General features: G+C 41.7%; 3 protein-coding genes across 9 annotated transcripts in view; all 3 read left to right on the top strand.

Annotated features, from left to right (window-relative positions):
* The window catches only part of LOC139384506 (DENN domain-containing protein 5A-like), a 47,635-nt gene extending 30,707 nt beyond the window's left edge, over positions 1 to 16,928 (top strand). For all 7 annotated transcript variants that reach the window (XM_071129326.1, XM_071129325.1, XM_071129327.1 and 4 more), the window contains 9 exons: positions 11,329 to 11,457; positions 11,971 to 12,092; positions 12,442 to 12,587; positions 12,694 to 12,812; positions 12,929 to 13,110; positions 13,480 to 13,562; positions 13,795 to 13,918; positions 14,033 to 14,201; positions 15,361 to 16,928. In XM_071129326.1, coding sequence (XP_070985427.1) covers positions 11,329 to 11,457; positions 11,971 to 12,092; positions 12,442 to 12,587; positions 12,694 to 12,812; positions 12,929 to 13,110; positions 13,480 to 13,562; positions 13,795 to 13,918; positions 14,033 to 14,201; positions 15,361 to 15,544 — 1,258 coding nt within the window. In that variant the 3' untranslated portion in view covers positions 15,545 to 16,928. The remainder of the gene's footprint in view (positions 1 to 11,328; positions 11,458 to 11,970; positions 12,093 to 12,441; positions 12,588 to 12,693; positions 12,813 to 12,928; positions 13,111 to 13,479; positions 13,563 to 13,794; positions 13,919 to 14,032; positions 14,202 to 15,360) is intronic.
* Positions 16,929 to 17,266: 338 nt separating this feature from the next.
* On the top strand, positions 17,267 to 22,527 carry LOC139384973 (SIN3-HDAC complex-associated factor-like). The gene is made up of 6 exons (XM_071129932.1): positions 17,267 to 17,450; positions 18,695 to 18,839; positions 19,223 to 19,322; positions 19,433 to 19,547; positions 19,751 to 19,895; positions 20,041 to 22,527. The coding sequence occupies exons 2-6, from the start codon at positions 18,712 to 18,714 to the stop codon at positions 20,231 to 20,233; spliced, it is 681 nt and encodes a 226-aa protein (XP_070986033.1). The 5' UTR covers positions 17,267 to 17,450; positions 18,695 to 18,711; the 3' UTR covers positions 20,234 to 22,527.
* Positions 22,528 to 24,304: 1,777 nt separating this feature from the next.
* The window catches only part of LOC139384660 (signal peptide, CUB and EGF-like domain-containing protein 2), a 29,207-nt gene continuing 29,047 nt past the window's right edge, over positions 24,305 to 24,464 (top strand). Inside the window, exon 1 of the mRNA XM_071129477.1 lies at positions 24,305 to 24,436. Coding sequence (XP_070985578.1) covers positions 24,349 to 24,436 — 88 coding nt within the window. The 5' untranslated portion in view covers positions 24,305 to 24,348. The remainder of the gene's footprint in view (positions 24,437 to 24,464) is intronic.

Below are 24,464 nucleotides of genomic sequence, written 5' to 3'. Positions count from 1 at the left end.
CACCAGGTCTACCACAGTATCAGTGTCTTCAGATGCTCTGCCTACCGTATATACACGATTTGCCAAGTATCCTCGTGAATTTAAATTTGAAGTCATATGGTCTTGAAATGATGGATGGTTGTAAGGGGAATGTTCCGAGTGATACTATACTATTCTGCCTGTGTTGATTGTCCCTTCTGTAGCGGCAGAAGTGGTTCAAATGTATGCCTTCGTACCTCTACGTAGTTTGAAAATAACCATTTTGAATCAAGGTGAGATAATGATTGATTGGTCATTCCTCAGAATGCAATGATTTCAAAGTGTTTTCACTGCCATCTTGTGGCCCACTGACAAAAAACACTTTCAGTCTAAACAGAATATTATCAATGATTCAGGACCATATGTAGTGGAAAAATATGGACATCAGCCTCATAGCCATGCATCTCAAGCTTTGCAGCAGGCATAAACACTTTTAATTATTTTAATTATATATACACACACACACACACTGTACAGCATATACAGTCGTGGCCAAAAGTTTTGAGAATGACACAAATATTCATTTTCACCAAGTCTGCTGCCTCAGTTTGTATGATGGCAATTTGCATATACTCCAGAATGTTAGGAAGAGTGATCAGATGAATTGCAATTAATTGCAAAGTCCCTCTTTGCCATGCAAATGAACTGAATCGGCAAAAACATTTCCACTGCATTTCAGCCCTGCCACAAAAGGACCAGCTGACATCATGTCAGTGATTCTCTCGTTAACACAGGTGTGAGTGTTGACGAGGACAAGGCTGGAGATCACTCTGTCATGCTGATTGAGTTCGAATAACAGACTGGAAGCTTCAAAAGGAGGGTGGTGCTTTTTAATCATTGTTCTTCCTCTGTCCACCATGGTTACCTGCAAGGAAACACGTGCCGTCATCATTGCTTTGCACAAAAAGGGCTTCACAGGCAATGATATTGCTGCCAGTAAGATTGCACCTAAAACAACCATTTATCAGATCATCAAGAACTTCAAGGAGAGCGGTTCAATTGCTGTGAAGAAGACTTCAGGGCGCCCAAGAAAGTCCAGCAGTGCCAGGACCGTCTCCTAAAGTTGATTCAGCTGCGGGATCGGGGCACCACCAGTACAGAGCTTGCTCAGGAATGGCAGCAGGCAGGTGTGAGTGCATCTGCACGCACAGTGAAGCGAAGACTTTTGGAGGATGGCCTGGTGTCAAGAAGAGCAGCAAAGATGCCACCTCTCTCCAGGAAAAACATCAAGGACAGACTGATATTCTGCTAAATGTACAGGGATTGGACTGCTGAGGACTGGGGTAAAGTCATTTTCTCTGATGAATCCCCTTTCCGATTGTTTGGGGCATCCGGAAAAAAGCTTGTCCAGAGAAGACAAGGTGAGCTCTACCATCAGTCCTGTGTCATGCCAACAGTAAAGCATCCTGAGACCATTCATGTGTGGGGTTGTTTCTCAGCCAAGAGAATGGGCTCACTCACAATTTTGCCTAAGAACACAGCTATGAATAAAGAATGGTACCAACATGCTCCTCCGAGAGCAACTTCTCCCCATCCAGGAACAGTTTGGTGACAAACAATGCCTTTTCCAGCATGATGGAACACCTTGCCATTAGGCAAAAGTGATATCTAAGTGGCTCTGGGAACAAAACATCGATATTTTGGGTCCATGGCCAGGAAACTCCCCAGACCTTAATCACATTGAGAACTTGTGGTCAATCCTCAAGAGGCGGGTGGACAAACAAAAACCCACAAATTCTGACAAACTCCAAGCATTGATTATGCAAGAATGGGCTGCCATCAGTCAGGATGTGGCCCAGAAGTTAATTGACAGCATGCCAGGGCGGATTGCAGAGGTCTTGAAAAAGAAGGGTCAACACTGCAAATATTGACTCTTTGCATCAACTTCATGTAGTTGTCAATAAAAGCTGAAGCAGCAAACTTTGTGGAAATTTATATTTGTGTCATTCTCAAAACTTTTGGCCATGACTGTACTCAATGCTTAGCCTTCCGTCTTTGTGTTCTATTTGATTAGACTTGACCTACATTCCTCATGATCTTCATGTTTGGCCCCTCATGTCTGGTCCAAATGCTATACCAGCAGTGTTGATTTATACATGTAAATCTTGGTGGCAAATTCCCCAAAATGTTTTTAGATGCATGCCAGCAAAGCCACTACACAACACAACACTAAACAATACATGAATTGCACTATAACGGTGAAAAACGCTGCCCACAAACTGTTAGGGCCTACATAAAGCTGTCCTGACAGCAGAGCTTTCTTTTCAGCACAATGGAGTGAATCCTTACCACCACTACACTTGGCAGGCACCAGACAAGGGGACGACGAGCAGATAAGAGGCAATCTGTAATTTCGATTAAGACATTAATGAGCGAGCTAGGACAGACGTAGTCAATATAACTAGCACTTTTGAAATGTACAGCGACAGAATTTAGAACATGGGCTGTTCTTACAGTATTCTCCCTGTAAACCAAGTCAGAGCCGTAGGATAAATAAAGGGGGCATATGAGCTGACAATGAAAGCTCTTACAATATTCAATGATTATATTTCTCTTAAACAGGCTATAGGCTACATGAGCACCACCAAGTCAGAACAGTAGGCTAAAGTATGAGGGGGAAAGGGACCAAATTTTTAGGGTAAGGCACATGGGCTACTAACAGCTTACTAAACAACATACACTTAGTGTTACTTTCTCAGCTACAGTATACATATCTTCCTGACATATTACATAATTTATGCAGCAGCATACAATACATTTTTGGACTGACCTTGATGTGCTGTGTTCACTTGAACAGGAAGGTGGTGCGGCGGTCCCTGTAGGCAAATTTTGTCATCAAACTTTGTCATTAAAGTCTGTCATTCTCTGGATTTATGGTACTGGGAACTCGGGGGGAAAAAACAAGGTTGAATCAAAAACAAGGTTGACATCAGTGATCTTCAGGTCGAAGCTCTAAAAAGAAGCCAGAGTTCCCGACTTGGAATTCCAAGTTGGATAACCAATCAAAACGTATTTTCACAGTCGGAGCTCGTTTATTTCAGATTTCCCAGTTGTCTTGAATATACTGAAGTCTGAGATGTCCTTGTTCCTAGTTTCCAGTTGTTTTGAACGCGGCAGAAATCATGCTGGATTGACAGCATGAATGTTTATATTTTTAAGCTTGGAAAAGAGACCCTGAAACCCAGACATATCACACACACACTCCACTGAATAGCAGGCTAGTGATTGCTTTGCAGCGCTTGCAGTTAGCCACTGATTCCTTCCAAATTCAACAAAACATTGTTGAATTTGAGATTTCCAACTTGTCGTGTAATGTTTATGTCCAATGGCCGATGAGCACCACTACATTTTATCTATAATTTCTCTTCATATGACAAGGATTGAAAAGGATTTGCCAGTAGATTGTCGACGTGATTCATGATGATGACTGCTTGTCTAGCTTCCTAGCTAAGATTTTGAAAGTATGATGTTGACATGATCAGTCCATTCAAAGCTACAGTAGAAGTAATTTTATCTGTGGCCAATGAACTTGAGCCTTCTTGGATGGGCACTTCTAATGTAGCTTGAATTTTCGAGCTCTCCCCGTAGATTTTGCAGTGACACAGTGTCCCCGTGAGTGACAGAACACGGAGCCAATCACGGCACAACTAGAGAATATTACCAACCCTATGCTCCGTATTTTTCACTGGCTGCCCCACCACCACCACAGAAAGCACTGAGCTAGACTGAAACGCCTGCATTTTGGAGATGCCTTACTGCGTCTATAGGCTGCGTCTGTCAGCGTAGTGTCCAGAGCATGGAGGCGCTACCAGGAGACAGGCCAGTACATCAGGAGATGTGGAGGAGGCCGTAGGAGGGCAACAACCCAGCAGCAGGACCGCTACCTCCGCCTTTGTGCAAGGAGGAGCACTGCCAGAGCCCTGCAAAATGACCTCCAGCAGGCCACAAATGTGCATGTGTCTGCTCAAACGGTCAGAAACAGACTCCATGAGGGTGGTATGAGGGCCCGACATCCACAGGTGGGGGTTGTGCTTACAGCCCAACACCGTGCAGGACTTTTGGCATTTGCCAGAGAACACCAAGATTGACAAATTTGCCGCTGGCACCCTGTGCTCTTCACAGATGAAAGCAGGTTCACACTGAGCACATGTGACAGACGTGACAGAGTCTGGAGACGCCGTGGAGAACGTTCTGCTGCCTGCAACATCCTCCAGCATGACCGGTTTGGCGGTGGGTCAGTCATGGTGTGGGGTGGCATTTCTTTGGGGGGCCGCACAGCCCTCCATGTGCTCGCCAGAGGTAGCCTGACTGCCATTAGGTACCGAGATGAGATCCTCAGACCCCTTGTGAGACCATATGCTGGTGCGGTTGGCCCTGGGTTCCTCCTAATGCAAGACAAGACCTTATGTGGCTGGAGTGTGTCAACAGTTCCTGCAAGATGAAGGCATTGATGCTATGGACTGGCCCGCCCGTTACCCAGACCTGAATCCAATTGAGCACATCTGGGACATCATGTCTCGCTCCATCCACCACGTTGCAACACAGACTGTCCAGGAGTTGGCGGATGCTTTAGTCCCGTTCTAGGAGGAGATCCCTCAGGAGACCATCCGCCACCTCATCAGGAGCATGCCCATGCGTTGTAGGGAGGTCATACAGGCACGTGGAGGCACACACACTACTGAGCCTCATTTTGACTTGATTTAAGGACATTACATCAAAGTTGGATCAGCCTGTAGTGTGGTTTTCCATTTTAATTTTGAGTGTGACTCCAAATCCAGACCTCCATGGGTTGATACATTTGATTTCCATTTATCATTTTTGTGTGATTTTGTTGTCAGCACATTCAACTATGTAAAGAAAAAAGTATTTAATAAAAATATTTCATTCATTCAGATCTAGGATGTGTTATTTTAGTGTTCCCTTTATGTTTTTGAGCAGTGTATATATACAGGACCAGTCAAAAGTCCAAGGGTTTTTCTTTATTTTTACAATTTTCGACAGTGTAGAATATTAGTGAAGACATCAAAACTATGAAATATCACAAATGGAATCATGTAGTAACCAAAACAGTTACTACACTCTTGGCATTCTCTCAACCAGCTTCATGAGGTAGTCACCTGGAATGCATTTAATTTCTATCCTTAATGCGTTTGAGCCAATCAGTTGTGTTGTAACAAGGTAGGGGGTTATACAGACAACATCCCTATTTGGTAAAAGACCAATTCCATATTATGGCAAGAACAGCTCAAATAAGCAAAGAGAAATGACAGTCCATCATTACTTTAAGACATGAAGGTCAGTCAATCTGGAACATTTCAAGAACTTTGAAAGATTCTTCAAATGCAGTCGCAAAAATCATCAAGCGCTATGATGAAACTGGCTCTCATGAGGACCGCCACAAGAAAGGAAGACCTAGAGTTACCTCTGCTGCAGAAGATAAGTTCATTAGAGATAACAGCATCAGAAATTGCAGCACAAAAAAATGCTTCACAGAGTTCAAGTAACAGACACATCTTAACATCAACTGTTCAGAGGAGACGGAGTGAATTAAGCCTTTATGGTCAAATTGCTGCAAAGAAACCACTACTAAAGGACACCAATAAGAAGAGGAGACTTGCTTAGGCCAAGAAACAAGCGCAATGGACATTAGACTGGTGGAAATCTGTCCTTTGTGATTTTTGATTCCAATCGCTGTGTGTTTGTGAGATGCAGAGTAGGTGAGCGGACGGTCTCCGCATGTGTGGTTCACACCGGGAAGCATGGAGGAGGAGGTGTGATGGTGTGGGGGTGCTTTGCTGGTGACATTGTCTGTGATTTATTTAGAATTCAAGGCACACTTAACCAGCATGGCTACCACATAATTCTGCAGCGTTACGCCATCCCATCTGGTTTGCGCTTAGGGGGACTATTATTTGTTTTTCAACAGCACAATGACCCAAAACACACCTCCGCGATGATTTGTCTACCTTGTTGTCAAGAGACTGGACATTGGCGAGTAGTATACTTGGGAGCGGTGAGCGATGTGCCTATCTACGGAGCCTGACCAGAAGACCGCTCCGTCTGCCCCTCTGCGGCGCCGTTGTTTTGGGTCGCCTACTGGGATCCGATCCATTGTCCTGGGTGGTGGTCCAAACAGAGGATCTGCTTCGGGAAAGTCGTATTCCTGGTCGTAATGTTGGTAAGTTGACGTTGCTCTTATATCCAATAGTTCTTCCTGGCTGTATGTAATAAGATTAAGATTTCATGGGGTAACAATGTAAGAAATAATACATAAAATAATACATTAAAAAAACGAAATACTGCATAGTTTCCTAAGAATGCGAAGCGAGGCGACCATCTCTGTCGGCGCCATATGTCATGAGGCTACATTTATTGTAGCTGGGGACTTTAACAAAGCTAATCTGAAAACAAGACTCCCTAAATTTTATCAGCATATCGAATGTGCAATCCGGGCTGGCAGCATTCTGGATCATTGCTACTCTAACTTCCGCAATGCATACAAAGCCCTCCCTCGCTCTCCTTTCGGAAAATCTGACCACGAACCCATTTTGTTGCTTCCAGCCTATAGACAAAAACTAAAACAGGAAATGCCCGTGCTCAGGTCTGTTCAACGCTGGTCCGACCAATCGGATTCCACTCTTCAAGATTGCATCGTTCACGTGAACTGGGATATGTTCCGGATAGCCTCAGACAACAACATTGATGTATACGCTGATTTGGTGAGCGAGTTTATTAGCAAGTGCATCGGTGATGTTGTACCCACGGTGACTATTAAAACCTTCCCCAACCAGAAACCGTGGATTGATGGCAGCATTCGCGCAAAACTGAAAGAGCTTACCACTGCTTTTAATCATGGCAGGGTGACCGGAAACATGACTGAATACAAACAGTGTAGCTTTTCCCTCCGCAAAGAAATCAAACAAGCTAAGTGTCAGTATAGAGACAAAGTAGAGTCACAGTTCAACGGCTCAGACACGAGACGTATGTGGCATGGTTTACAGTCAATCACGGATTACAAAAAGAAAACCAGCCCTGTCGCGGACACCGATGTCTTGCTCCCAGTCAAATTAAACAACTTCTTTACTCGCTTTGAGGACAATACAGTGCCACTGACATGGCCCGCTACCAAAACCTGCAGATTCTCCTTCACCACGGCCAACGTGAGTAAAACATTTAAACATGTTAATCCTCGCAAGGCTGCCGGCCCCGACGGCATCCCTAGCCGCGTCCTCAGAGCATGCGCAGACCAGCTGGCTGGTGTGTTTACGGACATATTCTATCAATCCCTATCCCAGTCTGCTGTTCCCACATGCTTCAAGAGGGCCACCATTGTTCCTGTTCCCAAGAAAGCTAAGGTAACTGAGCTAAATGACTATCGCCCCATAGCACTCACTTCCGTCATCATGAAGTGCTTTGAGAGACTAGTCAAGGATTATATCACCTCCATCCTACCTGACACCCTATACCCACTCCAATTTGCTTACCGCCCCAATAGGTCTACAAACGACACAATCACACTGCACACTGCACACTGCCCTAGCATTTAACACCATAGTACCCTCCAAACTTGTCATTAAGCTCGAAACCCTGGGTCTTGACCCCGCCCTGTGCAAATGGGTCTTGAACTTTCTGACGGGCCTCCCCCAGGTGGTGAGGGTAGGAAACAACATCTCCACCCTGCTGATCCTCAACACGGGGGCCCCACAAGGGTGCGTTCTCAGCCCTCTCCTGTACAAACTGTTCACCCATGACTGCGTGGCCATGCATTCCTCCAACTCAATCATCAAGTTTGCAGACAGTGGTACAGTGGTAGGCTTGATAACCAACAACGATGAGACGGGCTACAGGGAGGAGGTGAGGGTCCTTGGAGTGTGGTGTCAGGAAAATAACATCACACTCAACGTCAACAAAACAAAGGAGATGATCATGGACTTCAGGAAACAGCAGAGGGAGCACCCCCCTATCCACATCGATAGGACAGTATTGGAGAATATGGAAAGTTTTAAGTTCCTCTGCGTACACATCACGGACAAACTGAAATGGTCCACCCACACAGACAGAGTGGTGTAGAAGGCACAATAGTACCTCTTCAACCTCAGGAGACTGGAGAAATTTGGCTTGTCACCAAAAACACTCACAAACTTTTACAGATGCACAATAGAGAGCATCCTGTCGGGCTGTATCACCGCCTGGTACGGCAACTGCTCCGCCCACAACCGTAAGGCTCTCCAGAGGGTAGTGAGGTCTGCACAACGCATCACCGGGGGGCAAACTACCTGCCCTCCAGGACACCTACACCACCCGATGTCACAGGAAGGCCAAAAAAATCATCAAGGGCAACAACCACCCGAGCCACTGCCTGTTCACCCTGCTATCATTCAGAAGGCGAGGTCAGTACAGGTGCATCAAAGCTGGGACCGAGAGACTGAAAAACAGCTTCTATCTAAAGGCCATCAGACTGTTAAACAGCCATCACTAACATTGAGTGGCTGCTGCCAACATACTAACTCAAATCTCTAGCCACTTTAATAATTAAAAATTGGATGTAATAAATGTATCACTAGTCACTTTAAACAATGTCACTTTATATAATGTTTACGTACCCTACATTACTCATCTCAAATGTATATACTGTATTCTACACCATCTACTGCATATTGCCTATGCCGCACGGCCATCGCTCATCCATGTATTTATATGTACATATTCTTATTCATTCCTTTACACTTGTTTGTAAAAGGTAGTTGTTGTGAAATTGTTAGATTACTTGTTAGATATTACTGCATGGTCGGAATTAGAAGCACAAGCATTTCTCTAAACTCGCATTAACATCTGCTAACCATGTGTATGTGACCAATAAGATTTGATTTGTAAGGGCTATTTGACCAAGTGCTGCATCAGATGACCTGGCCTCCATAATCACCTGACCTCAACCCAGTTGAGATGGTTTGGGATGAGTTGGACCGCAGAGTGAAGGAAAAGCAGCCAACAAGTGCTCAGCATATGTGTGAACTCCTTCAAGACTGTTTAAAAAGCATTCCAGGTGAAACTGGTTGAGAGAATGCCAAGAGTGTCCAAAGCTTTCATTAAGGCAAAGGGTGGCTACTTTGAAGAATCTAAAATCTAAAATACATTTTGATTTGTTTAACACTTCTTTGGTTACTACATGATTCCATATGTGTTATTTGGGGAGACAGGTAGCCTGGTGGTTAGAGCGTTGGACTACAGGTGGGGCTCAAAACAGGTGGGTCTCTGTTCTGAAACAGTACCACACTAGTTCATTTAGCAGACACTTTTAACCACACTAGTTCATTTAGCAGACACTTTTAACCACACTAGTTCATTTAGCAGACACTTTTAACAACACTTGTTCATTTAGCAGACACTTTTAACCACACTAGTTCATTTAGCAGACACTTTCATCCCAGTATTTAATTTATAGCAGACACTTTTAACCACACTAGTTCATTAAGCAGACACTTTTATCCACAGTAGTTCATTTAGCAGACACTTTAATCCACAGTAGTTCATTAAGCAGACACTTTTATCCACAGTAGTTCATTTAGCAGACACTTTTATCCACAGTAGTTCATTTAGCAGACACTTTTAACCACACTAGTTCGTTTAGCAGACACTTTTAACCACACTAGTTCATTTAGCAGACACTTTTATCCACAGTAGTTCATTAAGCAGACACTTTTATCCACAGTAGTTCATTTAGCAGACACTTTTATCCACACTAGTTCATTTAGCAGACACTTTTATCCACAGTAGTTCATTTAGCAGACACTTTTATCCACAGTAGTTCATTTAGCAGACACTTTTAACCACACTAGTTCATTTAGCAGACACTTTCATCCCAGTATTTAATTTATAGCAGACACTTTTAACCACACTAGTTCATTAAGCAGACACTTTTATCCACAGTAGTTCATTTAGCAGACACTTTTATCCACAGTAGTTCATTAAGCAGACACTTTTATCCACAGTAGTTCATTTAGCAGACACTTTCAGTAGTGCTCAGCCAGGCTGAGAGGAATCCTGAAGTTGGCGATAGTTTATGGGATGCGTTGTGTGTTAAGGCAGTCAGACCACTGTCATGTCTACGGTGCACCACAGCCAGTGGTGTTGAGTCATACAGGACATCATTCCTGGTGTGGTGTGAAGGAGGTGGTAAAGAGAGCTGGGCTGATCTGAGTGACAGCATGTTACTTCCAGACTGATTCCCTTGCAGACCCCCTGCAGACCAAGCCAGGGAGAGGGTGGTCTGACTCAGGTAGCTGTTTATTTTATTGTATTTTTTTTATTTCACTAGGCAAGTCAGTTAAGAACAAATTCTTATTTACAATGACTGCCTACCCATGGCTGTGCTGTAGTCTGTTGTAGAAGTCTACTCTGATCACACGTCTGCACAGACAAACATGTCATGTCTTCTTTCCAAGGATCCAGAATTTTCCATTGGTGCTTTTTCATTTGTGCGTTGTCACATTGATATACGAGCACATTTTAATTGATAAATATATTATATTTGGGTATCTGTACTTTAAATGGACAATAAATGTTGACCAGGTTGCTTCATTCTACATATCAACATTTCATATTTACCTTGCTGTGCTCTTTATTATTTGACATTTATCTAATTCTAATCCTCTTCTACAGGAGGTGGATTCCTGTAGTTATCTGCAGATTGCAGATAACCATTGTTTGTCTTACTATACCATTCATGCAATAACAATCTTCATTGTGAATGTTGATATTTTGCTCTGTTGCCATGGGGAACAGAGTGGAGTGGAGGAAATTGGGTTAATTCGTGAGAGTAAGGGAAGAGGGGGAGGGAAAGGAGGGATGAGAGAGGGGGGGTGCATGGGGAGCACTTATAGCACAGACAGTGCAGTTCTTACTGGCAGAGGTGGAGTGGAAGGGAATGTGTCTGGACACGGAGGGCATGATAGTGGCTGGGAGCGATGACAGGAGGCTGGCTTAAACACTAGAGAGTCTGGGGCTGGCCAAGGCTTCTTCCTGGCTGGGCTGGCTACCCCCTCTCAGCAATGCATGCTCTGGAATCTAGAACAGTGGTGAAAACAACATACAGCAGAGGTCTATCACCTTGTTCAGAGGGACTGTCACTTCTCTTGCATCTTATCATATATTAGATTTGTGGTTTGTGTTCACCTTGGCCAAAGGATGCAAAACATGCTACAACATTATAGACCATCTCTGAAAGGATGACTGTTTGTATATGTGTGTATATGTGCATTTGTGTGTTTTTTTCTTCTCTGACCTCTGTGCTGTGTACTATATCCTCGGTAGACACATCCAGAACATTGGGGAGATCAAGACAGACGTGGGCAAGGCCAGGGCCTGGGTGAGGCTCTCCATGGAGAAGAAGCTGCTGTCCAGGCACCTCAAAAAGCTGCTGTCTGACCATGAACTTACAAAGTGAGCAAAACAACAAGGACCTAGTATACAACTGGCAAATCAAGCTAAACACAACATGTGTACTGTTTGTAAGAGCCTCTGCTTCAGTAATTGGGATAATACCCCATTCCCTTTAAGTCAGTCTCATAAATCCTCACTAGTTTTTATTGGAATGTCCCACTCAGTCTCACACACATGAATCAACCTGATGTCTGAAAACTATGCATGTATAATACATGAGCTCTTTTGACAGATCCAAACGTCATAGTACAATCACCTATTAAACATTTACAATGTTTTTTTTAATAATTGATGAGATGGTGGTGAAGTGGGTCACGTTCATGATTTATTATGGAGGTATTGCATTGTGACCATTCCATTACCATTCTCCAGTTGTTTATCAAGGAAAACACATTCATCAGCTTCTGATTCTGCCTTTTAGGCTTCAGACTGTTATTGTTCAATCTATAATCATTACATCATATGAAATGCTAAACTGATTTGTTTTGGTGAATTTTTTGGTTTCTTTTGCAGGAAACTATACAAGCGTTATGCTTTTCTGCGCTGTGACGATGAGAAAGAGCAGTTCCTGTACCACCTCCTCTCCTTCAACGCTGTGGACTACTTCTGTTTCACCAATGTCTTCACAACCATCAGTGAGTGCCAGCAAATTAGAGTAATAAGACTTATTTCCTGGCTAAACCAATTTCCTGAATTTGAGATGCTTACTGAGAAATATATTGAAGACAGAGGTAGCTCTTGTGACCATTTTATTTAACTAGGCAAGTCAGTTAAGAACAAATTCTTATTCATAATGACAACCTAGGAACAGTGGGTTAACTGCCTTATTCAGGGGCAGAACAACAGATTTTTACCTTGTCAGCTCAGGGATTTGATCTAGCAACCTTTTGATTTCTGGCCCAACGCTCGAACCACTAGGCTACCTGCTACCATATTGTACTTGACTGAGTGATTTCAGGTTTCCCTCTCTTCTCTGTCCCACAGTGATCCCATACCATGTGCTGGTGATTCCCAGTAAGAAACTAGGAGGCTCCATGTTCACAGCCAACCCCTGGGTGTGTGTGTCTGGGGAGCTGGCTGAGACTGGGGTTCTCCAGATCCCCAAGCACACTCAGGAGATCACCTTTGAGGTTGGTGCTCCCCTCAAGATTGAATATTTCTGGTATTTTGATAATAATATCAATATATATTCACCTTAATATGACTTTTGCCCTTTGCCTTCTCTCGCTATCGCAGTGCCAGAACCTGGGCAAGCTGACCACAGTGCAGATGGGCCATGATAACTCAGGTCTTTACGCCAAGTGGCTTGTGGAGTATGTTATGGTCCGGAATGAGATCACAGGTCATGCTTACAAGTGAGTGATATATTTGGTAGCAGCTGCCTTATGCTAGAGATTTCAGTAGCATTTATTCACAAGAAAGACCCTGTTGAAGCTTTGGCTAACTGTTATATTGTTGTGTGTGTGCGTAGGTTCCCGTGTGGCCGGTGGCTGGGGAAGGGGGTGGACGATGGCAGTCTGGAGAGGGTCCTGGTGGGAGAGCTAGTGACACCAAACTCCGAGAACGAGGACAGAATGTGTCGTACGCCCCCCATGCAGCAGTCCCCTGGGATGATGAGGAGGTTCGTCACCATCTCACCAAACAGCAAACCAAGTGAGTGACCATTCAAATACACTGCAAAAATCGTCATCAATAATAACCAATAATCTTCACCAAGGGACTACACACACAGCACCAAATGTTGATCTCCCGTTTGTCTGCAGTTTTTTCACAGTGGTGTGTTTTAGGGACCACCCTCTCTCTGGTCTCTGTTGGATGTTTGACTGAAAAAAAATCAGCGCGATTCTACATGTAGAATCGTTTTGCCCTCGGTTTGCAAATTATGGCCGGCACACTGTTAAGAGGTGCTAAGTACTCTCGGCTGGCAAACGCTACCGGTGTGTCCATGCCTTTAGATAACTTTTGAGGGTCTTGTGTCTGCTGGCATGGACTGATTTTTTCTTACTCTTTCCCATCATCCAGAGTTGAACACTGGTCAGATCCAAGAGGGAGTGGGAGAGGCCATCAATGGGATAGTGAAGCACTTCCACAAGCCAGAGAAGGAGGTGAGAGACACAACCCCCCACCACATTGTCTATTATTCATCACAGTGAAGGAGACAGTGGGTCCTCAACCTGTACACTGTCTGTACACTGCAGGCAACACTGATCATAGTTTCACTCACATGTGTTCCAAATGAACACTTTCATATGGACACAACTGATGTGTTGGACCAGGGTACTTTGAAAAGAGACAACATTAGTCACTCTTTTTCTTTCCCTGTCTGTTTTTCTATAGAGGGGCAGTCTGACCCTTCTGTTGTGTGGGGAGTATGGTCTAGTCTGGGCTTTAGAGCAGGTGTTCCAGCATGGCTTCAAATCCCCACGCCTCTTTAAGAATGTCTTCATCTGGGACTTCTTAGGTAAAGCCTCCAAAACCATTACACCTGAATATACAGTATATAGTATCGTCCGTGCCATGCTAATGGATGAGGTTTCTCTTATCAATGTCTTTTGTCTGTGATTTCTCCTTATAGAAAAGTCACAAGTGTACTTTGAGAGTGCTGAGCAGAGGGAGGTGACTCCAGATGAGAACTGGCAAACCAGAGTACGCCACTTCTGCCAATTCATGCGGGCCATCAACAGCACATCTAGAAACATAGGCAAGGATGGGAAGTTCCAGATGCTGGTGTGTCTGGGTGCCAGGTAATATCTCCTCTGTAGACTCACAAACACTCTCTCATTTGAATGGGAATTCATTGTACAGCACTAAATGTCCTGGTCAAAAGGGCAAATTAGATTGTTTGAGATGTTTTACAAGACATCTTCAATTCAACTGAAAGAGAGGTGTTTCATTATCTCTCTAATAGCAGCTAGGGTTGCGAATGGTCTGAAACTTTCCGGGAAATTTCCCCTGGAATTTGGGGGATTTTGTTTAAATTCATTAAAAAACTAAACGTTAGCTTATAACAGTGAACTTCCCCGCCTCCTGTTTCAGTTATTCTCCCTCACACTGTGTGTCTGCCTATCCTTTTGGGAGGTTGTGTACATCTATTTTTTATAGTTAAGCACAGCCCTTAGCTGTGGCCAATATACCACAGCTAAGGGCTGTTTTTATGCACATCGCAAAGCAGAGTGCCCAGATATTTTATTTAACATTTATTTAACTAAGTCAGTTAAGAACAAACTCTTATTTACAATGATGGCCTACCCCAGACGACACTGAGCCAATTGCACGCTGCCCTATAGGACTCCCAATCACAGCCAGAGTTGATACAGGGATTTGAACCAGGGACAAAGCCTTAGACGGCTTTGCCACTCAGGATACACCTCTTAGCCATGGTATATTGGCCATATACCACAAACTCCCGAGGTGCCTTATTGCTATTATAAACTGGTTACCGACGTAATTAGAGCAGTAAAAAGAAATGTTCCGTCATACCCGTTGTATACGGTCTGATATACCACTGCTGTCAGCCAATCAGCATTCAGAGCTTGAACCACCCAGTTTATAATCCCACTTTAAGCTTCCACACACTAGTTCAAAACATACAGTATATATCCTACTAATTATGACACCTCAGACTTCCTCTTTCTCTCTCAACCCTTTGTGGCAGAACAGGGCTTGGTAGCTCAAATGCATCTGCCACTTTAATGAAATATCTTCTCTTTGTTCTTTGTCAAAAATCTTTTTAAGTGGCACATAGCGAGACCAGACATGCCTAAATGCAACTTAAATAATGCCTCAGTCATAACCAAGCTTGAGCCCTTCCTATCCTGTCTTTTAGCAGGTATGAGGATTTACTAAAAAAAAGGTCCCTGAAGTCAATCTGGTAAACTTCCTGTTTCTCTCTGCTCTTCCTAGGGACCATTTGTTACACCACTGGATTGCTCTCCTCGCAGACTGTCCAATCACAGTGCAAATGTACGAAGACACAGCACTGATAAAGGACCGCTCATTGGTAAATTCTCTGATCAGAGTGCTACAGACTTTGCAGGAGTTCAACATTACCCTAGAAGCTTCACTTGTCAAAGGGATCGGTATCTAGGCCCTCCTTCGTTCGCACCAATTGGACCTGACTAAGGAAGACTGTTAGGGACCACTAAATAATAATTAAACCTTTTTATGCAGAAAGAGACTTGAACAATTAAGGGATGATTTCTGGCTTATATTAAAGCTACTGTTACATTTGCCATATATTAAGTGTAATGAGCCTTTCAAAATGTGTTGTTATTTTTATCCTCAACAATGTTGCTGTTAGACGTTAAGAATATGTTTTCTATTACGATCCATGACTTTCACTTTGTTGAAGAAGATAACCCACCTGTTGTATACTACTTTATTGAAAGCTAAATATTTTCATTGTTATTGTGAACTGCTGACAATGGCTATATTCTAAAAAGGAAAGCCAGGAACAAAAACTGTTAATATATTTTCGGAGAAGAACAGTATTATTTTGATATGTCTGTCAAGTTGCTTGCTCTGTTCTAATTCTAACTGTCATAATGCAGAGCTTGAAGCAAATGATGTAGAAGTATGCTTTATAAGTATGAATATGACATGGTATAGATGTTTGTGTAGGGTGGGAAACTGATTCACCTACATCAATATGACAGTGTGTAAGTTTGGATCAATCCCACTGGAAGTACCGTAGGATGCAACTATTTTATATGGATAACTTGGCCTAAGAAGAGGCTCCTGAATAAGATAATGTAGCGTATGCTAGTGATGCACAATATGTATTCAGTTGGAGAAGTATCACTATACGGCCATGTCAGTGCTTCACACTTGACACACAACTCTTCAACAGTACAGTACTCATCATAACCATGGCTTGGTAGAAAGTGAGTCATTTATAAAATGACAGCCTTTGTGTAAATACCTCTAACCAGTGCATCCTTCTTTCCAACAACTTCTCATTATTCCTCACCTGTTCTGCCCATTCCTGGCAGGTTTACAACATCATGTCTGTTCAGTAGTGAAAATTGTATGAGCTAATTGCCAGTTAAATTAATAATGTGTGGTACATATGGTTTCTATAAAAGGCCAGATTCAAAATAGAGCAAACGATTCTCATCTGAACTGTTGGCGTTTCTGCTATGCAATATAATCCACATCACACAAAAAAATCAACCCAAGATCTAGATGAGAATCATTGGACCTCCTCCATTCTTCTTACTGTGCAGCATAGGATGATTAATAACAATAGCAGTTTGATAGAAGTAGGTGTGAAGGATGTCTTTCCTGTGCCAATGTCTGGATTGAGTTGGTTGTACTATTCCATGTACAATCGACATGAGCATCTTGGGAGATATATTTTTGTTTTTCAATACTGTTGTACATTTGACATAGCCGTACAATGTAGTGTTTACTAAGTGAGGAAATGTGTACAGTGTAAAAAATTAAATAAAGAATAAAATTACAGAAATGCAGTAATGGATATGGATATGTTTATTGTATTTTTATTGAAGGATTATAACTGACTGGAATGGTGTCACTATAAATTGTTGTATGGTTATTGAACTTTACCAAGCAGAGAAATCAAACACTGATAACAACAACAAATGATAATTTTAAAATGTAAACAAACTCATTCGCGCCATTTCAAATACTTGTTTTTCTTGTCCATTCATACGTTGCTGATACGATGCTTGCTGGGACATGGAGTCTAGTGAGGTGTTGAATACACAGGATTAGACGGAAATCATTTCCATATTCACTACTACAACCAGAATCCCATATTGTTAAATACCATGCATAGTGTGCTCCAATTGGCTGAACTACTTCTGTTCAAACGGACACGTTACACTCCTAATATGGTGTTTCTACGATGGAACGCTTTATTATCATATTTTTTTATGCTAATGTCATTCTAATACCCAGCTGTATGCAGTAGTAGTAGTAAGGCATGCGCAGTGTGTAAAAAGACAACGAAGATTCAAAGTTTTTGTTCGGTAAGTCTACTGTTATTTACCCTTTACGTTTAGAAATTAACGTGAATGCTAATGTTTTACTGCTCTTACATTTCATTTTAGTCTGTCGCGTGCGAACTATATCTGCACGGGGGTCATTGTAACAATGGGAGAGCATGGATATGGAGCGTGGCGTGGTAGCTAGCTAACGTTAGCAGGCTAGCTAACAACAATAGTCAGATTGCTATTTGGCGCTCTCAGCGGGCGAATGTTTGAATTTAAAGGGAAGGAAACTATATAAATTATTGTGCGTGTTAAATCTTACAACAATTTCATTTGAAATTATAAGACAAGCCAGTGTTGCTCAATTCACTTTTTTTGTGCCGCATTTTTTTTAATGATTGTTCGTCCGCTTTTTGTTTCTTCACTGGAAGGAGTTTTCCTTCCCCGCTTTTTGTTTCGGATTCCCCAAGTAACTGAGAATCACTTTCCCGACAACATATCAGTTCTAAACACAGAAACGATCAAAATTGCAGCACGAAAAGCATAGTTCATTTATTACCAACGACCCACTGTTGTAATTTGTCGAGTATTTGTAGTAGCCAAGTTAGCTAACGATGGCGTCATTACTAGCGGTTGCCAGATGCTGCCATTCTATTTTAGTGGATTGCTTGCAAGTGGCAATGTACCGTTGGTGTATTGTAATCTACTAAATGGAATAGCTAGCTTGCAAAAGTTGGCTAGATTTAGTTGTGTGAGTCTGTGTTCAAAAAATATTCAACCAATTTCATAATTTGGTTCCTGTCCCGCGAGCTTTGTTTAAAAATAGTCTCCTCCAGTCAGGAAACAAAAAAGCGAGATGGGAGTCGTTGCCTATAACGTTAATTGTGTGTGCATATAACGTTAATTGTGTGTGCATAATAACGGGGACGTTGGCTAAGTGATTGTCATTAATCGGTATAATAGCTTGCAGGATTGATAAAAGGCGTATCTAAATGCAGAAAGGAAAGTTTTTTTTTTGTGTACTTCGTATAGCAAATTTTGTGTAGTTAAAATAGGTTAATCGTCAATAAATATAAGAACTTCGTATGGAGACAAGCTATCATGGGTAGCTAAAATTGTAGAATAAGGCTTCTAAATGGAACTAACTCAATGTTTTGACCACATGTAGTGACCCGCCCCTTTCCACCAGGGGAAAGCATTACAGCAGTGACGTTACAGTGCTATTACTATTCTGCATTCAATGGATGGCATCCTTTGGTAATCTATTTGTTATTTCTCTGTAGGGTTCCCATTGATCATCATGTTTGGTTTTCACAAGTCTAAGATATATCGCAGCCATGAAGGATGTTGCATTTGCAAGACCAAGTCCTCCAGTTCACGCTTTACTGACAGCAGCAGATATGAAGAAACCTTCAGGCTATGTTTTGGGTATGCTTTAAGTCTTAATGACATGATAACATTGCATTCATCAAATTCTTATTTTTTTATGGAGTATTAAACACTACACACTTTTATTTCTGTGTTGTATATTCTAATTCATGTTAATGCAGAGTTTGCACCAGTTTTTGTCCCAGTGATTGTATGCCATACAAGGTTAAACAAGTGATGGTCAATAGATTGAATTGGGAAGATATTAGTAACTGGTCTAGGACTGATTTAGATCATTGTTCTTCAGACAGCAAAACAATGTTAACTTTGCAGTGCTTCAGAATATGATTTCATATATAAGTTAAGGTTCTGTCTGTTATTTAAAGATGTTTACTGATTTGCTTGAGGTGTTTTTGTTTTCATTTTCTTTATTATTTATCAAGGTTGTCAGAGGATCGTGTGGGAGACATCTGCAATGCCTGTGTGCTGTTAGTAAAAAGATGGAAAAAACTGCCAAAAGGCTCTAAGAAGAACTGGAACCATGTATGCACCAATTTGTTATTTTAGTTCAATGAGGATTCACTGATTTTTCATGTAATTGATGCTGTGTGGAAGTTGAGTGATTGACATGTATTACTGGTATATGACATTAGGTTGTGGATGCAAGAGCTGGGCCTGGCTTCAAGCTAACCAAACCCAAGAAGACGAAGAACAGTGATGGGAAGAAGAAAAGCAAACTGAAGAGGCTTCACAAATTCAAAAGACAAAGTAGGTCACTTGTTAAATCAACAAAATTATAGAATATTATCTACACCTTCAACATTTTTAAACCACTGAGTTATACTGCGTAAGTCTTTGTTTCACTTTAGTCACTAGGCCCTACTTGGAGGATCCAGGTAGACATGCAGATGTTGCCTCAAACATTTACCATGAGAGAATGCCGCCACAAATGGTCCTGTTTGTCCTTTCAGACTCGGATGCCCACAGCACGACCTCCAGCATGTCTCCATCCCAGTCCCCCAGCTATGAGTCAGATGACGGCTCAGACATTGAGTCCAAACAGAGGCGCCCCACTCCTTCTGTCTTTTCCTTCCTGGACCGTTCTTACTGGAAAAGGTATCTCAATGAAGTATATGAAATTGAAGTCTGTCTGGAAAATCTCAATTTCATTTAGTACTGTAATTTATCTGGGACAATTCTGCAGAAATGATTTGCTTTTTGGACAAACTATTGAATGGATACTTCATCCTCTTCCCTTTAGACAAAAGGTGTGCTGTGGGATTGTGTACAAAGGGCGTTTTGGTGAGGTGATGATTGACCCACGTCTCTTCAAGCCCTGCTGCAGCTCCAAGAAGCAGGAGACGTTGATTCCCATACAGGACACGCACCTTCCCCTTCCCGCCATTCACCCCCCGCCTCTCCCGCTACCAGAGGCCCTGAAAGAGGACTGGTGATGGCTCTTGAGCACCCTCTTGGGGTGACCATGACACCCTACAAGTTGTCTCCAGTGGCAGACTATTCCCCCCCCCCCCCCCCCCAAACCATTCCCTATTAGTTCACTGTGCATTTAGATGGCTAAATGATTTTCCTATTTTTGCTTTGATATGTGTATTTGTAATTTTTTTAACATATAATTCATTTTCTTGTCTTTCTTTTTTTTTAAGAAAACTAAAAAGAACCAAAAAAAATGTTGTGCATTAGTTGTACTATTTATAGGATGAGGCAGAATTCTATTTGGCCTTGAAGGGCACACTATTCAGGTCTGATTTAATTTGGTTTGCAACATTTAAAGCGTCTTTTCTGTGTTACGGTTACCAGGATTTGTATATATTATGTTATTTTTGCCAGCATCCAGACTTGTTTTTTATTTTTACAGCTGTCTAATTGGCAATTAAGTATTCTTGTGCTGATATGCAAGACTCCACCAGCTAGATTTCTAAAACCAGCTTGTTTGCATTGATGGAATGGACATTTTAAGTCTTATACTTGTTTTCCCCTGACACTCAAGCAGATTTAATTCAATTTATAGCATCTTAATATATAAAGGGTTATGGGCTAAGAGTATTTAGGGGTCTTTAGTGAATTTATACATTATGAATGGCCTTTTAAATGTATACATGCATGTGTTATCACACTTTCCCACACATGCATGGTTTGGCAAGCACTGAGTAGTATTGTATGTTGTCAGATGTGTTAACACTCCGTACCATGCGCGTATCTATTGCTTTTCCAGCAATTTCATGCAAGTGAATCACGATAGATTGAGTTCGACCAAGCATGCAGAACTCATCTTTGTCTTGGAATGAAAACCAGCAATTATTTATTTGTAGTCTTCCATGAGCTGAAAATGCACATTTTTATAACCATATGTTGAAGTGTTCTTGTATATACACTTGTGAGTGTTTTGGCTATGATAACTATTTTAAATTACAATGCATCTTTTTAAACCACTAAATGTGTACAGATGTGGAACTATTTAGGCATTCTTTTATGGCATCACTTGTAACTTATTCATTGGTCAATAAGTGGCTAGCCTAATCCCCAAGTTTGTCACAACACTCCAGGGGGTTGTGTTTGGTAAGGCACAATGCATTAAAGCTTTAGCAACCAATTATGAAAATTAGCAGTGTGGTGTTGGACAACTTCCAGCAGTAACACAGTTTGTGCCTGCTGAATACCACCCATATCTTTGTCCTATGAGTTGAAGGCTAAAGCAATACTTACATTATTAATGTTCTGTGTTTGTTGGCATCTTGTTATTCTGTTATTGAACGTGTATTTTATATTTTACAGAAGCAAATCAAAGCTGAAACTATGCAGACATTTTGAATGTGAGAAATTACCAAAATGTTAAAGGAGCAACATTTGTAAGTCCATCTCCGCCTCGTAGCAAAATTGTTTTTTCTGCGTTTCATTGTTTTAAATCGCTATTTCATAATTATAATGCGGCTTTGCCTCAAGCGACAACATACGTTTCTGGTTCGTTTTCTATACATTTCTGGTCAGTGGTCGAGTCAAACCAATCAGGTGTGTACCTCTTAAATAATGCACAGTTTTGCAGTAAGTGGCGTGAATTATTATTAGTTTGTTGTCAGACATGCAGACCGGTAGCCTGAGTGCCAGTCTGTCTGTTCTGTCATGCCAACTTCTTGTTACTCATTGTCATGCCAAACATTATATAGCTTAACACTGATATCAGTGGAGTTTGCAAGAGCACAAACCGATCTGGCACCTGGCTAGTAGACAGGGTATCCTGTTGTGCAAAGTTATTTATTTGCTATAACTGAACTAAATCAGTAGAATGGTTTGTGTCAATAGACTGTATAACCTTGGTTTTCAAAACAGTTACTTTTGTGTAGCAGGTTAGTTGAGTGTTAAATCTTTCTGTGATTCTTAAATAGTGTCATTAAAAGGAGAGCTGATGCTTCCTTTTATCAAGATGGAAATTCTAAACTGTTTTTGTATATAGGGAAATGACTATTTTATTGGTGTTTGCATGGCACATTTGATCATCTGTGTGCCTTATAAGAACGAACATGCCTTTTACATCATGAAATTCAATCTGTAATGTCATTTAATATTTATTTATTTCAAATCCATTTGTAAAACTGATGCTGTAAATTGAACCGTTAGGACCTTCAAGTAATTTTCATTTTGTGCACTTCTTTCGATTTGGTTTTGTCTATATTGTTATTCTGTATCTCCACAACTGCATTAGTTCTGTCTTGTAATAAAACATAAAATATCATTTTTGAGCCTGCGTGATCTCATTTCAACCGCTAGATGGTACTCAACCCTAACACGTTGTTTAATCATCGTAGATTGGAGAGAGGGTTGGTTAAATTAAAGCAATGAATAATGCATTTTATGAGTTGCCCTTGGCCGCATTTTTCACTAGTTGAGTATAATAGCTCAACTACAGTATTTTAATTTCGTCCCCCGTACTTTTAGGCAGTGACATATCTGACAAATGCCAACCCACCTTGTGAAAGTACGCCTAGCGCCTCACACATGGGAGCAGTGCGCAGAATCAATGATCACAGGTAGGCCAATAGAATGTCTGTTGCCTAAAACTCTCATTTTCATTTGGATAATCGAATATTAAGCGAGTAAGGCGCTAAATATTCCATTATGCCCCTGATGTTGAACACTCAAAGGCGCATGAAGTAGCTCGCATGAAGGCTTCTTCAATATAAAGCCGAATTCACGTCATGCTAACCTAGGCGGAAGGTACCACAATGAATTAACACGAAGCTCCACGCAAATAATTTATTTTAATTTAAACTCGGACGTCCCGATATTCCGACATTATGAATGCGGCATAAATCCATGTTCCAATGTCGATTGCCTAGTCAATGTCCCGTTCATCTCAGGTCGGAATCTCGGAAAATATCCGAATTGCTTAAGCCACGTTTACTTGCTAGTTAGAACTCGGAAATGTAAGACTTGCTAACTCGTTGTATAAGGATGATCCCGAGTTTCCCACTTGGGGAGTATCAGAATCAACCAATAGTAAGCTCTAAACATGTAATTTACGTTCATTTGAAATAACTTACGTTAATTTTAACTCGGGAGGTTCCTAGTTCCGACTAGTACGTGAACGCGTCATACTCGTTGTAGAAAGATGATACCCTAGTTTCCCACACGAGAAGTATCGCATTATCAACCAACAGTAAGCTCTGCGCAAATAATTTACATTAATTTTTTAACTCGGAGGTCCCGAGTTTCCCACATGACTTGAACGTTGCAAAAGCCTAGGCCTAGATTTTAAATGAAATTATATTCACTTGGATACAGAGGAGCGCGCTTCAACGCAGCTGTGCGTGCGCTCCTATTTCCACAAAACAGACGGATTTCAAAGGATGGCACTTTGATTGCCGACAAAGACTGGAGCAGCCAAGTTTTATGGCCACCATTATTTCGAGGATTGGGCATTCAGAGTTGTCCGATTTATACAACAGGAGGATTAAAAAGAACATAGAACAGGGCACGGTGTTGATTTGCGGAGGTAAACTTATTTTACAAAGTCAGGCTTTTAAGGAATATTTCGGGAACCGCTCTTTTCGTCCAGCCTTTCCACATTTCCTAGGCCTACATAAAATACTGTAGGCTATAGGTTTATGGTTATAAAATCAGCTATACAGCCTAATCTAATATTCTCAATTGCTTCTGTTTTCAGTAGTCTCTCTCTCCCCGCTCTCTCTAAATTCAATTAAAGGGCTTTATTGGCATAGGAAACATTTTTACATTGCAAAACCAAGTGTAATAGATAATAAACAAATGTGAAATAAACAATCAGAAATCAACAGTAAACATTACACTCACAAAAGTTTAAAAATGAAACACTATCTCTATCTAGACACTATCTCTCTCTCCATCTCTCTCTCTCTCTCTCTCTCTCTCTCTCTCTCTCTCTCTCACACACACACACACACACACTCCTTTCTCTTTCCAGAGCCACTCGTGAAGCCGACTGACAGGCTAGAATGAAAATGAGGCGGACACTTGGTCAAGACTTCAGAGCAAACGCGTCCTTTTCAGGACACCTCTAAACGTGGATCATATCACCATGGGAGCTATTTGTATTGCAAGAGACTTTTGTTTGTTTTTGCTCTTGTTAAATACTCGCCAAAACGCAGCTCTTCTAGAGAACCCAGGTACGTTTTATGAGTTTCAAAGACCGTT

This window comes from Oncorhynchus clarkii, chromosome 26 (assembly GCF_045791955.1).
Source record: "Oncorhynchus clarkii lewisi isolate Uvic-CL-2024 chromosome 26, UVic_Ocla_1.0, whole genome shotgun sequence".
Classification (NCBI taxonomy): Eukaryota; Metazoa; Chordata; class Actinopteri; order Salmoniformes; family Salmonidae; genus Oncorhynchus; species Oncorhynchus clarkii.
This window is presented reverse-complemented; position numbering and strand designations above follow the sequence as displayed.

Bases quoted from the DNA above. Each gene is read 5' to 3' on its own strand.
- LOC139384973 (XM_071129932.1), top strand. From the start codon at position 18,712: ATGTTTGGTTTTCACAAGTCTAAGATATATCGCAGCCATGAAGGATGT. The intron at 18,840-19,222 runs GTATGCTTTAAG...TTATTTATCAAG, and splicing joins ACCTTCAGGCTATGTTTTGG to GTTGTCAGAGGATCGTGTGG. The intron at 19,896-20,040 runs GTATCTCAATGA...TCTTCCCTTTAG, and splicing joins GACCGTTCTTACTGGAAAAG to ACAAAAGGTGTGCTGTGGGA.